The sequence below is a fragment of the Daldinia childiae genome (assembly GCF_008694065.1).
Source record: "Daldinia childiae strain JS-1345 chromosome Unknown Scaffold1, whole genome shotgun sequence".
Taxonomy (NCBI): domain Eukaryota; kingdom Fungi; phylum Ascomycota; class Sordariomycetes; order Xylariales; family Hypoxylaceae; genus Daldinia; species Daldinia childiae.
In genome coordinates, this window is record NW_022984642.1 from 434,404 (window position 1) to 451,875 (window position 17,472).

Below are 17,472 nucleotides of genomic sequence, written 5' to 3' on the forward strand. Positions count from 1 at the left end.
TACAAGCAAACCCTCCAAAGTCACAAAGTTTATCGAATTTTCTATACAGATGACACACCCCTTGCTTTTTATTATCCACTGCGTCTTACACTATTTCGTCTTGAGTACGTGGTCATTTACTTTTAACTTACCTCTCACGATGCCTATTTTGATCACACACGAATAGCAATCAAGCCTATTGGATGAATTCTCATTAAGTAAATGTCATGTAAGTGCAGATATATGCCAAACCCCGAGTTTGCGCGAATATCACCCTTCCTTTTCCGCTTCCCCCCTCGCGTATTGTTAGGTGGGATATATAATGTATGTGTAAGTACTACATACGTAGTATGTCCGTACGATTCTAGAGGCAAAGTTTAGGTTGCGGCCGGCCGCTGTGTTATGTATGTATGTACGTATGTACGTACGCAGTAAATATGCAGTAGTATCTTAGCAACATAGTAATAGAATTATAGCGGCAAGACTAATAATAAAAGTAATAAAAAAAATCTATGGGGATTCAACTAGCAACTAGCAATTAGCAACTACCATAGACCCTGTTATAAAAGGCCAATCAACATAGTGCTTTTGTTAATCTTCATGAGCTAAAGAGAACTTTTTATGTAGGAAGGCAAAGAAAATTGAACTCCGGTAACGTCACCGAAACGCCTAGCCGCTCAGTCTAAACCAATGGACCAATAGACGCAAACAGTATGCCGGGTTCTGAAAGGAATTGTCGTCCGTCCTTCGGCCATCTCCTGCCCCTCCCCCACTTAGAAGTAGTCTCTTATTATTTGATGACTGGGGCTAACAACCTAACCTAGTGGAGGAGGCCGATCCTGTCTCCACGTCCCAGGTTCTACACCAAATTGTTACTCTTCCTTATGAATAAATAATAATAATATTTTTTTTTTACTCCCCTACTGACTTGGAAATTTGTGTAGAAGCCTTGATCTGATCTCTAAACCCGGCCTGACTCCTCTCCCGCTCTACCTAATACATACATCCATAAAAGCCAGACTTGTTGCCCACACCTCCCCTTCGACTGCTCCCTCTTTCTCTTTCTTTTCTTTCTCTTGCCAGAACAATTAGCGAAATACCCAACTTTTACTCGAGAGACTAAACTTCCTTCCTACATCCAACTCTCAGAAGCATTCAGCTAGAGAGATACAGAGCATTGCGCAGAACTTGAACTTGAACTTGTAAGTATAATTATGCATTTCTATAATTCCCATATCCGTAACACTTGAATCCAACTACCTCCCAATGGCCACGACGAGAAACCAACGGATGCCGACTCGGAAGCGGAAAACCTGGATGATGGCTCTGTTATACCCAGGAACCGGAAGAGGGATCGAACAAGCGAGACGATCAGCATCTGGATTCGCCGATAGGTATTCATGGTTGTCAATTCCGTGTGTAGAGGACAAAAAAAAAAAGAGTTGCGTTCCCATGGATGAAGCATTAAACTTCTCTCCAAATGGCGAATGCACAAATCCTTGTCCTGTACCGTACGGATGATAACTGAAGTATCGGAGCCAAACAAGCATCATATATGCACGATTACCAACCTATCAAACGCAAGATCGATAGCCGCATAGTTGCGTTTTGGAAGCCCTATCATTGGCTGTCATCATATCTTTCCCCACGCCACTACTGTGAGGACATCCATGATTCGACAACAGGGTTTCCTGATTCAGGCTGCATCTGCATGGGTACGTCGTGCTGGTCCTTCAACCTAAGCTCAATGACGCCAGTGGTGCATTCCGGGCCATGCGCAATACCGAAAAGTTATTCATTCAGAATTGCTTGTTCTTTATCTTGTCCCCCGCCGACAAAGGCACTTTCAATACTGGTTAACCATTTTTGCCCCTCCGCCAAGTGGAAAAAAAAAGATGATGGCCTTTTCTGTGTGTCCCGAGGGATAAAAAAAAAACCGGATCATGAAGTTTTTAGCTACAAAAATTCACGATCCGCTTCAGTCCTTCCCGATTGGTCCTCAAATACAAAGTTTATTAGGCCTTGGGCAAACCCGGATCTAGCGTTGAAGAGAGTTTCAACCTATTCTACATTCCAGCTGCAGGGAAGTCACATGGCAAATCCACTCTCTACAATATAGAAAAGAAGAAGAAAAAAAAAGGATAAAAACGGAGAATAGGAAAGAAGAAGAAAGAGTAAAGAAGAAAAAAAAAGAAGTCGCTCTGGTCGTTAGTTTGCTTGTACATCACCACCCCGCATCTGCATCCCCCATCAACGCCACCACCTTTTGACCCCCCAAATATCAAATCTACAGATATTCCGGACTTGCCATTGGATCAGCCAAGACGTTTTACTCTACGTTATCTTTCACCTTGTCATTGTTGATACATCTGCCGACCCAAGGTTTAATTACTAGGAGCTGACATAGAATTTGTGGATTAGACAAGAGAAACCTGACGTTTAAGCAGCGTCAGCTGCTCTCATTCGCCGTTATACACACGGGTCCGCGTCTCTCGAGGCATCTAGACACCTCCGACCCTCTCTCCCAGTACTCATACCCCATCTGGCTATCCCGTTTTCCTTGCCTGACATGGGCCTTCCTTCCGAATTCGACGATAGACAAACACATATAGAGTCCGAGGCCGATGCCTACCATCCTTATGAATATCAAACAGATAATAACGATTCCTGGGCTGGCGCCCTTCCGGTGAAGCAGTATGTGCCGAGTAGTCACCTGCCTGCGATGTGATCATAGAACTAATTAAATCTCCGTAGAGGATTATACGATCCGAGCTTGGAAAAAGATGCGTGTGGTGTCGGTTTTGCCTGGTATGAGACCCGCGTAGTCGACCTCCTTTTTATACATAATAGTCCACTAATAACCTGTGTAGCCATATCAAGGGCAAGGCGAGCCACAAAATTGTTAGCGATGGTCAGTTTTTAAATCCTAGCTATAAAGTGTGTTAGAAGCTGTAAACTAACCGTATGTAGCTCGCAACCTCCTTTGCAACATGACCCATCGTGGTGCGGTTGGTTCTGATGCTCGAGATGGCGATGGTGCTGGTGTTATGACATCGATTCCCCACAAGTTCTTTATCAAAAATTTTGAAAAGGAGGAAGGCATTAAACTGCCTCCTCTGGGACAATATGCTGTGGGAAACCTCTTCTTCAAGCCGGATGAGGAGACTTTGCAGGAGTCGAAGAGGCAGTTGGAAGATATTGCCGAATCGCTGGGGTTAAGAGTTTTGGGTTGGCGATCACCTCCTGTAGACTCTTCTCTCCTTGGTCCTGCTGCGTCCTCGCGCGAGCCATTCATTCTCCAGCCTTTTGTTGTTCTTGCTTCTGCGTATGGCTCTGGAAATGCTCCTGAAATGACGGACCCAGAGAAATTCGACGAGCGACTATTCGAACGACAGTTGTATGTCCTTCGAAAGCGTGCTACCCATTCCATCGGTCTCCATAACTGGTTCTACCTATGCTCGCTGTCCAACAAAAATATTGTCTACAAGGGACAGCTTGCTCCCGTCCAAGTATACCAGTATTACCATGATCTGGTAAATGCCGATTACGAGGCCCATTTCGCCCTTGTGCATTCTCGTTTCTCCACGAACACCTTCCCCTCGTGGGATCGTGCTCAACCCCTGAGATGGGCAGCCCACAATGGTATGTGTAGTTCTAGAACGCCCATAATGATGATGATGCATGTCTAACTCCTTATCAGGTGAGATTAACACACTCCGCGGTAACAAGAACTGGATGCGCGCCCGAGAGGGTGTTATGCAATCCGATATATTTGGTGATGAGCTTGAGCATCTGTACCCGATTGTCGAGGCTGGTGGCTCCGACTCGGCTGCTTTCGACAATGTATTAGAGCTGCTTACTATTAATGGTGTTCTTTCGTTGCCCGAGGCCGTCATGTTGATGGTTCCCGAGGCCTGGCAAGGTAATACTGCTATGGACCCTAAGAAAGCTGCATTCTATGAATGGGCAGCTTGCCAAATGGAGCCGTGGGATGGCCCTGCTCTCTTTACGTTCGCCGATGGTCGGTTTTGCGGTGCCAATTTGGATCGAAATGGTCTTCGTCCTTGTCGGTACTACATCATGGATGATGACCGCATTATCTGTGCTTCGGAAGTCGGTACTATCCACGTTGACCCTGAACGGGTTATCCAGAAGGGTCGGTTGCAACCAGGCCGTATGCTTCTCGTTGATACCCAAGCTGGACGCTTGATCGACGACTCGGAGCTTAAAGCGACTGTCTCTAGCCGAGCTGACTTCCGTTCCTGGATCGACAAGGAGCTTATTAGCTTGCCGAAGGTCCTAAGCCAAGTATCGGAGAAGCATGCCGTAGATATTGCAGCGAAGCCGGACTCTGCCCGCCTCCAAGAAGACCCTCTATTACTTGCTTTCGGGTATACTTATGAACAGGTCAGCCTGCTCCTCGCACCGATGGCCTCGGATGAAAAGGAGGCACTAGGATCTATGGGTAATGATGCGCCGTTGGCTTGTCTTTCTCAAGCTCCTCGTTTGCTTTCTGAATACTTCCGACAGCTCTTCGCTCAGGTCACTAACCCCCCTATTGACCCTATCCGAGAGTCTATTGTCATGTCACTGGAGTGCTATGTTGGACCGCAGGGTAACTTGCTCGAGATCGACTCTTCTCAGTGCGCCCGATTGCTACTTCCAAGCCCAATCCTCTCTATTCCTGAATTCAACTCCCTAACCAATATGTCCAAGATACATCCCGAATGGACTGTAAAGACGATCGATCTCACTTTCCCGAAATCGGAGGGTACTGCTGGATACCTGAAGCATCTCGATTTTATTTGCGATGAGGTTACGGCTGCTATTGAGGCCAGGGACCGAATTATTATTCTCTCCGATCGAAAGACGTCCGCTGACCGCGTAGCCGTCTCATCACTTCTAGCCTCGGGTATGGTTCACCACCATCTTGTAAGCAATAAGTGGCGATCCATGGCGGCTATTGTGATCGAGACTGCAGAGGCTCGTGAAGTTCACCATATGTGTGTCCTGCTCGGCTATGGTGCTGATGCTATCAACCCATACCTTGCGATGGAGTGTATTCTGAAGCTCAACCGCGAGGGCTTGATACGAAAGAAGCTTTCCGACGATACTCTTATCGCTAACTACAAGCACTCATGCGACGGTGGTATTCTCAAGGTGATGAGCAAGATGGGTATCTCCACCTTGGCCAGTTACAAGGGTGCTCAGATCTTTGAGGCTCTAGGTGTTGACGACGAGGTCGTGGAGCGATGCTTTAGGGGCACAGCTTCTCGTATCAAGGGTCTCACTTTCGAGCTCATTGCCGAAGACGCGTTCCGTTTCCACGAGCGCGGCTTCCCCTCCCGATACACTGTCGGCGTCCCTGGCCTGCCAGAATCCGGCGAATACCATTGGCGTGATGGTGGTGAGGCACACATTAACGACCCGACTTCTATCGCGAATATCCAAGATGCTGTCCGCACCAAGAACGACAAGTCGTACGAGGCTTACTCTCGCTCGGAGTATGAGCAGATCAAGGCTTGCACGCTGCGTGGTATGCTTGACTTCAAATTTGAGGAGAGCAACCCAATTCCGATTGAGCAGGTAGAACCGTGGACGGCTATTGTTACGCGGTTCTGCACGGGTGCCATGTCTTATGGTTCTATTTCCATGGAATCTCACTCTACTCTAGCTGTTGCTATGAACAGATTAGGTGGCAAGTCAAACACCGGTGAAGGTGGCGAGGATCCCGAGCGGTCGCAGCTAATGCCCAACGGTGACACAATGCGATCTGCTATCAAACAGGTCGCTTCCGGAAGATTCGGTGTCACGTCGGCATACCTCGCTGATTCTGATGAGTTGCAGATCAAGATGGCACAGGGCGCCAAGCCTGGTGAGGGTGGTGAACTTCCTGGCCACAAGGTCTCGAAGTCTATTGCTCGAACCCGTCACTCGACCCCTGGTGTCGGTCTTATCTCTCCCCCTCCTCATCACGACATCTACTCCATCGAAGATTTGAAGCAACTCATCTACGATCTCAAGTGCTCAAGCCCCCGATCTCGTGTCTCTGTCAAGCTCGTCTCCGAGACTGGTGTCGGCATTGTCGCTTCCGGTGTCGCAAAGGCCAAGGCCGACCACATTCTTATCTCTGGACAGTAAGTAACCAGTTTTCTAATATCTCTTGAGATTAAATGCTAACTTGACTTTTTCTAGCGATGGTGGCACTGGTGCTAGCAGATGGACTGGTATCAAGTACGCTGGTCTGCCCTGGGAGCTTGGTCTTGCCGAGACCCATCAGACTCTCGTCCTAAACGATCTGCGTGGCCGAGTTGTTGTCCAGACCGATGGTCAACTCCGAACTGGACGTGATGTTGCCATCGCTTGTCTGCTTGGTGCCGAAGAATGGGGTTTTGCTACGACTCCCCTAATCGCCATGGGATGTATCATGATGAGGAAGTGCCGTAAGTGTACCAAAATCCTAATAATTGTAGGCAAATTACTAATTATCTCTAGATCTTAACACTTGCCCGGTGGGTATCGCTACCCAGGACCCGGAGCTTCGCAAGAAGTTCAAGGGTACGCCTGAGCATGTGATTAACTTCTTCTACTATGTTGCCAACGAGCTCCGAGCTATAATGGCCCAACTTGGTTTCCGAACGATCAACGAGATGGTAGGACATGTCGAGTGCCTAAGGGTCCGGGATGACCTGCGAACCAACAAGACTGCGAATATCGACCTCTCGCTTATCCTTACTCCTGCCCACAAACTCCGACCTGGCGTTGCGACTTTCAACGTCCGAAAGCAGGACCATCGTCTATACGTCCGACTTGACAACAAGCTCATCTCAGAAGCTGAGTTGACCCTCGACAAGGGACTTCCGTCTCGTATCGAGTGTGATATTGTCAATACCGACCGAGCTATGGGCACATCCCTATCTTACCAGATTTCCAAGCGATACGGAGAAGCTGGTCTGCCAATGGACACTGTTCATGTCAACATCAAGGGCTCTGCTGGCCAGTCTTTCGGCGCCTTCCTTGCTCCCGGTGTTACATTGGAGTTGGAAGGTGATGCTAACGATTATGTTGGCAAGGGTCTGTCAGGCGGTCGACTCATTATCTACCCTCCTCGTTCGGCTGTGTTCAAGGCTGAAGAGAACATATTGATCGGCAATGTATGCTTGTACGGAGCTACTAGCGGTACCTGCTTCTTCCGAGGTGTCGCTGCCGAGCGTTTCGCTGTTAGGAATTCGGGTGCTACAGCCGTTGTTGAAGGTGTCGGTGACCATGGCTGTGAATACATGACTGGTGGTCGTGTTGTCATCTTGGGAAGTACTGGACGCAATTTCGCTGCTGGTATGTCGGGTGGTATCGCTTATGTTCTTGACATTCACGACGATTTCATTGCCAAGCTCAACACGGAGATGGTTGAGGCCTCTGAGGTCGATGACCCCACTGAGATTGCCTTCCTTCGTGGACTAATTGAGGATCACCACCATTACACTGGGTCTGAACTGGCTGCTCGCATCCTCGTAGACTTCAACAGGGCGCTCCCGCGTTTCGTTAAGGTTCTTCCGGTAGACTACAAGCGAGTCCTCGAGGAGGAAGCTGCCAAGGCCGCCGAGGCCAAGCGTGCAGAGTACAACCTCCCCATCGTGTCTGGTGTCCAGGCCAAGAAGGAAGAGAAAGCTGCCAAACTTCAGGATATCGAAGAGACCGTCGGTGACAATGCTGCCGAAAAGAAGCGTGCTCTAGTTCTTGATAAGACCAAGGGATTTATGAAATACCAGCGCCGATCAGAGAAGTACCGCAGCGTCAAGACGAGGACCAAGGATTGGGCCGAGCTCTCTCAACGCCTGAACGAAGACGAGCTTAAGTACCAGTCAGCGCGATGCATGGACTGCGGCGTTCCATTCTGTCAATCCGAGACGGGATGTCCTATCTCTAACATTATCCCGAAGTGGAACGAACTGGTATTCCAGAACCAGTGGCAGGACGCTCTCAACCGTCTGCTCATGACCAATAACTTCCCCGAATTCACTGGCCGTGTCTGCCCCGCGCCGTGTGAAGGTGCCTGCGTTCTTGGAATTAATGAGGACCCTGTTGGTATCAAGTCCATCGAGTGTGCAATCATCGACCGTGGTTTCGAGATGGGCTGGATGATTCCGCGACCGCCCGAGGTCCGAACTGGCAAGAAGGTTGCCATCATCGGTTCCGGGCCATCTGGTCTTGCCTGTGCCGACCAATTAAACAGAGCCGGACATACCGTCACTGTTTACGAGCGTGCCGACCGAGCTGGTGGTCTGCTCATGTACGGTATCCCAAACATGAAGCTCGACAAACGTGTCGTAAAGCGCCGAACAGACTTCATGGCTGCCGAAGGTGTACAGTTCAAGACTGGAGTTGCTGTTGGTGAGGACATCACTCTGATGGACCTCAAAGCGAAGAACGATGCCGTCGTCATTGCCACCGGTGCCACTGTTGCTCGAGACCTTCCTATCAAGGGTCGCAACCTCGAGGGCATCCACTTTGCCATGGAGTTCCTGCACAAGAACACCAAGTCCCTACTCGATTCCGAGCTGGCTGATAATGCTTATCTTTCCGCCAAGGACAAGCATGTCGTGGTCATTGGTGGTGGTGACACTGGTAACGATTGTATTGGTACCTCAGTCCGTCATGGTGCTAAGTCGGTCATCAACTTCGAGCTTCTACCCCAGCCTCCGCCGCAGCGTGGCCGTGATAACCCCTGGCCGCAGTGGCCCCGTATCTACCGTGTCGACTACGGTCACACGGAAGTGGCTCAGCATATGGGCAAGGATCCTCGTGAATACTGTATTATGTCCGAGGAGTTCGTGGACGACGGTAGCGGCCGTGTCAAGGGTATCAACACCATCCGTGTTGAGTGGACCAAGTCCGCTACTGGCGGTTGGGACATGAAGAAGCTAGAAGATACCAAGCAGTTCTTCCCAGCTGACCTTGTACTCCTCTCTATGGGTTTCCTCGGCCCAGAGGCTCGCGTTCTCGGTGACGAGATCGAGAAGGATGCCCGGAAGAACGTCAAGACCCCTGCTGGCTCCTACGCTACCAACGTGCCTGGCATCTTCGCGGCCGGTGACTGCCGCCGTGGACAGTCTTTAATCGTCTGGTAAGTCAACTAATCCACTTCTCTCGTAATTAAATTAATTAAACTCATACTAATCATTTATTTCAGGGGTATCAACGAAGGACGACAAGCCGCCCGCGAGGTCGATCTGTACCTAGAGCAATACACTAACCTACCCGTTACCGGTGGTATCGTAAAGCGCACCGCGCAAGAGATCTTCAGCGTCGCCGCGGCGTAAATGTACTACCCCCAGCAAAAACAAATTAAGAATAATCTATAAAAAAAAAAACTCGGAAAAAAGTTTTCTTCAACGAAAATAGAAAATCCGAAAAGACGAACGCGTATGTACAGCTAGCTATGTCGAAACACATAGATCTTTGGACAGGCTCGGTGCTTTTACTTTTTTATCAAAAATTCAAGGGGGGGGGGGGAGATGAGGGACGTCGATTTTGTTACGAATAGTTGAATCACGATACGATACCACGAAGAAGAAGAAAAGGGCGAGATGGAGGGATGAGAATGCCTGTTTTTATTATTATTTTTTCGCGTCGCGTTGGCTTTTTTTTCTCTCTCTCTCTCCCTCTTCATTTTCATCTTCAAAAAGGAATGGCAAGGGAATGGGAAAGGGATGGGATGGGATGGGGATATCTCGACGAAAAAAACACACATATATATACCCACACCAACCTCTATACCTTCTTCACACGTCGGTCGCTGCTAGCACGGAGTTATTGCAACTTATATTTTATGATGTGTAAGTAGGCAGTATTGTTATTATATGATAAGGTACCTAGTTAAGGACGGGAGATGTGTGGTGGGTGTATGGACTTGTATATAGGAGGGTGTAGTTAGTTGAGAATATAACTATATGTTTTTATAACTAGTTATAGCATTTTGCTGTTTGCTTGATTTGATGTGTGATGTGTGATGATTTTTATTATGTAGGTAGTTATATTGATTGGATGGGGAGAATGGTGGTGAGATTATTTGATTTTTATATGTTTTAGTATTTGCATCTTACGTCCTGGTTATCATGTAGTTGGTTGGTTTATGTAGTATGTATGTTGACTGAATAACTAGTATTTTATAACTAGATGAATGAATAAATACTCACTTAACCTATGAAAATCTAACTTTGATATTTTTTCAATAATTAGTAACATTCATGCCAACTTTTTTGCATACCATAAAGCTTCACTAGCAATTAGAAATTCTTCTTTTTCCCTGCTGTCATCTAGTATGAGAACTAGCAATTTTTCATCTCTTCTCTAGCGTAATCGTTAGGTCATTTTAAATTCACATGTTTAAGAAAGCACGTTTCACGAGCACGCGACCTCATTGGCAAAAAAAAGAAAAAAAAGTTGGACGACGAGAAATCAACTATGCCCTACAGAGTCTGGAGCTGTTGAAGGATAATAAACGGGAGGGAGATGGGGTGTAAGGTTTCGCGGTCCCCTGTTCAAAGGTCGAGACTAGAACTACTAGCCGGAGCCCCGCTGACGCAAAGAGCTCGAAACACCGCTGCCGATTGTACTATGTATTTGTACTGTGTAGGACACGCCCTCTGCTAAATTTCCTCATGTACAAAGTCCATATCTCGTTACAAAACGGTCCGTTTGACACATGATCGCATCTTTTTATACCTTGGTTTCTGTTCAATTGGCCTGAGATTGGTTCTAGTTTTATATTCCCTTTATTTAAAATTCAATTACTTATTTTTTTACACGACCGACAACAAGAAAATCTCGTTATCTCGACAACCCGCCCCCCTAACAATGCGTTTCGGCAAGACTCTTCGCGAGTCCATATATGCGCCATGGAAGGACCAGTACATAGACTACGCGAAACTGAAGACGATGCTACGAGAGGATAGGAAGGAGGACGACGATGTACCTTGGACCGAAGACGACGAGAACAAGTTCTGCGACGAGATATTCAACGTACAATTGGAGAAGGTGGCTCAATTCCAAGAGAAGACCGTCAGCGGATTGAAGGAACGCGCCGAGGTTGCCTTCGAGACATTGAAGGAGATGACACCCTCCGACGACAAGCCTAAGAGTGATATCACGGCCGCTCGGCTGAAGGAGCTTAAGAATGAGCTGGACGCTATCACCAACGAGATTAAGGAGCTGAAAAAGTATAGTAGTGCAAACTACACTGGTTTCCTCAAGATTGCGAAGAAGCACGATCGCAAGCGCGGTGACCGCTACAAGGTCCGGCCCATGATGCGGGTCAGCTTGTCGGATCGTGGTTTCAACTCGGAACAGGCATATACGCCTCTCCTTACGAAGCTGTCTTTGATGTACTATGCTGTCAATCAAAATCTGGACGAAGGTGAGCAGGGGCAACCTCTGGATCTTGGCTTAGAGAATCAGCCGGAGGTGCATAATGGCGAGCGGTACACCGCCCACAAATGTAAGCTGTCAAGGTTGTTGCAACTCTACATTCGAGCTAACATGATATTCACAGTTTGGATACATACGGAAAACCTCCTCGAGGTCAAGACCGCTATCTTGCGACACTTACCTGCTCTTGTCTACACCCAACAAGCTGGACAAGATCCCGACGGCAACGAAGATCCTAAGATCACGTCGCTCTACTTTGACAACTCCAAGTTCGAATTATACGGCAGAAAGGTGGACCGCCAAGTCGATGCTTCGTCTTTGAGGTTGCGCTGGTATGGGCAAGTAAATTCGAAGCCGGAGATTGTCCTTGAACAGAAGATAGTCCACGAGAATGGCATTAGCGAAGAAAAGAAATTCATGATCAAAAGCAAATATCTTAAGCAATTTATCGACGGAGATTATAAAATGGATAAGACTATCCAAAAAATGGAAAGGCAAGGCCAGACAGCCGAAGCTATCGAGTCCTTCAAGACTACTGTGGGAGAAATTCAGGAATTTATCATCAGGGCCAAGTTAGAACCTGTCCTACGGGCCAATTATACCCGTACGGCGTTCCAAAAGCCTTCCGATGATCGCGTCCGAATTTCGATCGACACTGACGTCGCTTTTATCCGTGAGGACACCCTGGACCGTGATAGGCCGTGTCGCGATCCTCAGGAGTGGCACCGGCGGGATATCGACGAAAATAATATGAAATATCCCTTCAAGAATATAAACCAGAGCGAGGTGTCAAGATTTCCTTATGCACTTCTCGAGATCAAGCTGAAGGAGGAAGGAGGGCGCAAGCGGCCGGGATGGATAGAAGACCTAATGGCTTCTCATCTTGTCCATGCTGCGCCAAGATTCTCCAAATTCGTACACGGAGTTGCATCCCTATTCGAGGACTATGTTAATCAGTTACCGCTTTGGCTGAGCGATCTTGAGACGGATATCCGCAAAGACCCCCAGACGGCGCACGATGAAGAGGAGCAACGGAAAGCGCAGCAGGCAGAAGATGCCATGGTTGTAGGCAGCTTCTTAGGCGGTGGCGCTGCTGCCGCCAGGATTGGCTCTTATAAACCAGCAACAAGTTCACCAGTTGGAAAGTCGTATCTATCTGAGCGAGCCGCTAGAGAAGCTAGGACGTCTGCACCCCCGACTGCTGTAAATGGTCACGGTGGACGGGATGATGAGGACGGTACAGGGAATGGTTCCACTCAGCAAAGGAGTTATGGGACCCTTTCTTCTGTTTTCCCCGGCTTCTCCCTCTCCCGGTATTCTCGAGCAAAACGCCAGCGAGCACAACTTCCCGAAGGTGTTACAAAACCAGAGGTCTGGCTCAAGAACGCGGGGCCACTTCAAGTTGAACCAAAGGTCTGGCTCGCTAACGAGCGGACGTTCCTCAAATGGCAGCACATTTGCATTCTTCTTGGTAGCCTAGCAATTAGTCTATACACAGCAGCGGGGGAGAACTTCCTGGCTGAGTGTATGGGTATTGCGTATATCGTGATTGCTGTCCTCGCTGGAGGATGGGGATACTTTATGCTGCACAAGCGCCGCGACATGATCGTAGATCGTAGTGGCAAGGACTTCGATAACATGATAGGGCCGCTAGTCATCAGCGCTGCCTTGATGCTCGCTTTGATACTTAATTTTGTGTTCTCGGTAAGATCATCTTCATATTATTCTTCTATTATCTTAGGTGAAAACTGACCTATCCTTTTACGTTTAGTACCGAGCCGCGTTTGCAAGATTGAATAATCATCTGTCGAACGAAACTGAAGCAGCGTTTATTGGGGAGCTCTTGTAAAATAAAAAAAAAGCTCAAAGGACGGTGTCATATATTACCTATGATACCTTCTTGTGAGAGATGTGTAAGGAATCTGTTCGTTCTATACTTCATGAATGGTTCGATTGGTGCCCTTATATTTGATATGTCAAAATTGTTGTACGCATAGGCCGGCTAAATATACCGAGAGTATGAGTATATATTTGGATAATAAGAAACTTATTAGCATACCATTGGTTTTATTAAGATAGTAGAATATAAGGAGAAAAGAGTTGCACAAATAGTAATCCGCCAGCAGTGAAGATGGAGAAAAGGAGTGTCGTACATAATAAATCGGGGTGGTGGGGGTTATGTAAGCAATTAGCTTAGAAGCTTACATATATAGTAGAAGCTTAGAAGCTATTATCCACACAGCTGCCATGGCTAAACTAGCGACTTCTTTTTCCTGAATGGCTGCTTCCAAATGCAATGTCTTGTTTCAGCATGATGCAGTCAGTGACCAAGTCCATGAGGCTGGACATTTCTGCTGGATTGTGCATGACACGTTCCTCACCTGCAGCTTCCTGTTTCGCGCGTCAATGTGCATATTTACCTACCGTAGTTCTGCAACTTAAAAATAATAACTCCAGTCTTTTGGTTTTGGTGTGATATCAACCTAAACTACCTTTAACCTACCTACTTAAGGTATTTTTCTTAAAATTCACGTATTAATCTAACAATTCCGCGGTTTCATTTTTTTCTTATTATTTTTACATGAAATAATAACAAATCGCAAGTTCATATATTCCCAAGTACCGAGTCAAGTACCTATACTCAATTACCTTGTTTGCTTCATCTGTCTTTTCTTAACACTTTACATGTAGCTGCGCCCAGCCACAAAAACTGACGCGTACCTACATCGTGCAACGTCGGCAACGAAGATATATCGAAATATTCTACATCTCCTCACTCATCTACCTTTATGCCTGGAAAAGATCTACCACGAACCAACCATGTCCGAAACAAAGAAGAAGGGACTTTTGAGTGGTCTGATGCGCAGGATTAGTAACGCACAGGGGAGCGGTAAGCTGGTATGTATCCGCCCCGCAGCAAGTTGATGCCTTACTCACGGGTCACGAGGTGAAGGATCCGCCATCGAGACGGGCAAGCGAGGGCGACATACCCGTACGAAGACATCGGTCTGATAGACCCGATGTTATTAATTCTCGTAGGCGGCCGCGTCGTCCGGATCCACGTGATTCAAAAGGTAAAGGTAGGGAGCAGCCAAACGGCCACAGGTACGAACCGGCACCCTTGTCAGAATGGCCCCCATCCGGTATCTCTAGGGAGGATCAACTCACCCTCGGCCACGCAATGGAGCTCATCTCAAGAGGTGTTCCAGCGCACAAGGGGCATAAACGGCCTATCCCTCATGCGTCAGATCATTACTTCGGTCTATACACGACGACAGCTGGTAACCACGGTGATGACAACGATACCGTTAACCAGCATGATGCCATGACCCAACTCACAACCCTCAGCATACAAGGCTTCGGTCAACCTAAATATCCATGGGAGACTCTTGAACAGCCAAGTCTGGCTTTTGGATTCGGAAGACGGCCGGGTACTATCACCCTAAATCATTGGGCAAATATATTTAGCGCAATCCCACCACCGATCGGGCTTCGTGACCCTGGAGTTGTGCCGAGAGAAGTTGATTTAGCTTCCATATTCGAACGATTACAGGATTTAGAGGCTGGATTAGAAGATGCGAATGACGAAGTCTTATATCGTCTGTATAAACGATTTCTTAAAGACCCCGATAAGCTCTTCAGCCCGCATAAGACGATGGAGAAGCAGATTACGGATTTGGTTATGTGCCTTTCGAGCCCAGATTGGATTGATTTCTCGAATCCGAAGAATCAGGTTGTCACAAAGTTTATTTATGACACGGGCCCCGAGAACCAGCAACAATATCATAAATTCTTCTACCAGTTACTCTTGAGCCTTGAACTAGAACTACGGATCAATTCGAAAAAGCATCAGGATCCGGCCAAGGAGAGACTTGTGGCGCAGATACCACCGAGAATCCAGTGGAATTTGGCTCTCGCTAGGCGATGGAGGGATTTTGTGCGTATCGAGGATTACGGCGAGGAGCCAGATCAGATCAAACTACGGTTCAAGATGAGAAGGAGACAGGTCAGCATGTTAAAAAGATTTGCTCAGATGATGAAATGGCCGAACCTCGCCGACACGATAAGCGAGCTCAAGCAGAGAGATACTGAGGGGTCGTTGATGATCGTCAGTTCGCATGCGATGGCCTTCTTCAGCGGTCTAGTCTTACCAGGAGTATGAACCTACCATTTACCCCTTATTCACGACATTGTTGAATTTACTAATTTTCATGTAGCCCACATTCCCTTTTCTCATTATGAACTCTTTGATCGATATCGACCCCGATAAGGCGACTGACAATCTTGCTTTGCTTACGCACCTTCATCCCCACTGTGGCTTCCAGTACCGCAATAGTTATACTTACTGGAGATCGGCCTGTATCGTTGGCAAGGTACTAGCGCCGACATGCCACGAGGTTGCTGGATGGGTTGGTCCAGCTAGACCGACAAAAGACTTGGGACGCTCTCAGATTGCCCGGATTCGCTCGAAAAAGCCCCGACAGAATATTCTAACGCCAGAGGACGTAACTTCTATGAGTGATAGATCGGACCCTTTGGGACCACGGTCTGAAATTTACCCTGCTGGGGATTACGAGTTGTTAAGACCTGACACGGATGATATAGTCGATACGGTCTTACTTGAGCAGGTTATTCTCAAGGAAGCTACCGATAAGCAGGATTCGGGCCCTCAATGGTTCGACGCGTCGATACAGTTCGCTATTGATGGCGTGTCTTGGCCACTTCACCTTACGTTTGATGTGTCGTTCATCAATGCTTGGCCGTGCTCCGACGGACCTCACCCTCTGTTCTTTGATTATGTCTATACTCCCCGCAAAGTTGACGAGCTCGTAGATATCTTAGACTGGGGTAAACCTAATTGTAGGGAAAGAAGTTTCCGTTCAACGCCAGCTGGCGGAAGCAAGCCGCCGGAATTTGAACCCATCGTGGGAGGGGACGACGCGGAGAGAGTCCTAGTGGTTGAGGCGTTCGGCGGCAGTGACAATGAAGTCTTGGCGCGGGCGTGGTGCTCTCACTGGGGACTCAGCGCAGTAGTGGCGGATATTACCAAGACTTGGTGAGTTGTTCTCGTCGCACGACGATGATGGATGATTGATCGATTGATTGATTGATTGATGGCTAATGCGACACAGCATGGCGTGCGCTATCCGCGAAGCTTACGCAGCAACCTTGACGGTTGTAATTCTTGTTGAGGATCAGCCGGGGGATGCAGAATAACCAAGGTGACAATCGGAAGTTTCATTGCGAGTGCTTGGGATCGTCACGATCACCGGCAAACGGTGACGGCGCAGACTAAGAAGACACACATACACATACTAATCTCTTAACGAACATATTGACGCAGTCGACGACTTTCACGATGGTTACACAATTATACAGGTGTTCTTAGGTATTAGAGGAATGGCATAGGATAGCTAAAAATTTGCTCTTATAGCCCGGAATAGGGAGTTTCGCATAGATATACCCGTTCAGTCAGTCCCATTCTATATTCCGGTCTTAATTGTATTACTATTTCTCCCACGCAAAACAATGTTGAGTCCTGCTTTGGAAGTGCGGCTTTTTAAATGGATTACCCATGTTGGCTGATCGGCATCCTTTGCGGAGGGTGCTTGACGAACCAGAGGACTCTGACTACAACCGAGAGGCAGGGAGTGGCGGTTTGCCACACCACAGATCATCGTGACCTCCCTCCTAATACCGGACTTCCTTACTGCAAACGCCCGAAAGCCAAGTTGGCGGTGGACGTATGCTGGTTACCTATGTATGTATGCCGGTATGTACATCACATCCTGACATCCAAGCATTCGTCAACCCTGTCGTACAGCTGTAATGTGGGTTTTTTTTTCGCTTAGTGCAAATTCTCTGAGATGTCAGACCTGTGCATTGGTAGTCAGGGTAGTCTCCAATAAATCCTGTGTACCTAACATAGAGGTAGGTATGTAAAATTTTTGGCCCTCCCACGTTATTGTCGGCTCACCCGAAAATTTTGTGGAGTGGTTTGTCACCCAACAAAAGTCACGATACCTATCAGAGGTGGGAGTCTGGAGGTTAGGCGACGAGAAGAGG

General features: G+C 47.7%; 3 protein-coding genes across 3 annotated transcripts; all 3 read left to right on the top strand.

Annotated features, from left to right (window-relative positions):
- Nucleotides 1–2,548: 2,548 nt before the first annotated feature.
- On the top strand, nucleotides 2,549–9,299 carry GL218_00104 (putative glutamate synthase [NADPH]; the record flags this gene model as incomplete). Its single annotated transcript, XM_033576516.1, has 8 exons — nucleotides 2,549–2,673; nucleotides 2,734–2,787; nucleotides 2,850–2,890; nucleotides 2,950–3,621; nucleotides 3,680–6,116; nucleotides 6,175–6,422; nucleotides 6,475–9,103; nucleotides 9,170–9,299. The coding sequence occupies 8 exons, from the start codon at nucleotides 2,549–2,551 to the stop codon at nucleotides 9,297–9,299; spliced, it is 6,336 nt and encodes a 2,111-aa protein (XP_033442225.1).
- A 1,537-nt stretch (nucleotides 9,300–10,836) lies between these two features.
- On the top strand, nucleotides 10,837–13,255 carry GL218_00105 (Vacuolar transporter chaperone 3; the record flags this gene model as incomplete). Its single annotated transcript, XM_033576517.1, has 3 exons — nucleotides 10,837–11,476; nucleotides 11,531–13,110; nucleotides 13,178–13,255. The coding sequence occupies 3 exons, from the start codon at nucleotides 10,837–10,839 to the stop codon at nucleotides 13,253–13,255; spliced, it is 2,298 nt and encodes a 765-aa protein (XP_033442224.1).
- A 971-nt stretch (nucleotides 13,256–14,226) lies between these two features.
- On the top strand, nucleotides 14,227–16,623 carry GL218_00106 (uncharacterized protein; the record flags this gene model as incomplete). The annotated part of the gene is made up of 4 exons (XM_033576518.1): nucleotides 14,227–14,304; nucleotides 14,354–15,562; nucleotides 15,624–16,462; nucleotides 16,539–16,623. The coding sequence occupies 4 exons, from the start codon at nucleotides 14,227–14,229 to the stop codon at nucleotides 16,621–16,623; spliced, it is 2,211 nt and encodes a 736-aa protein (XP_033442075.1).
- Nucleotides 16,624–17,472: the final 849 nt, after the last annotated feature.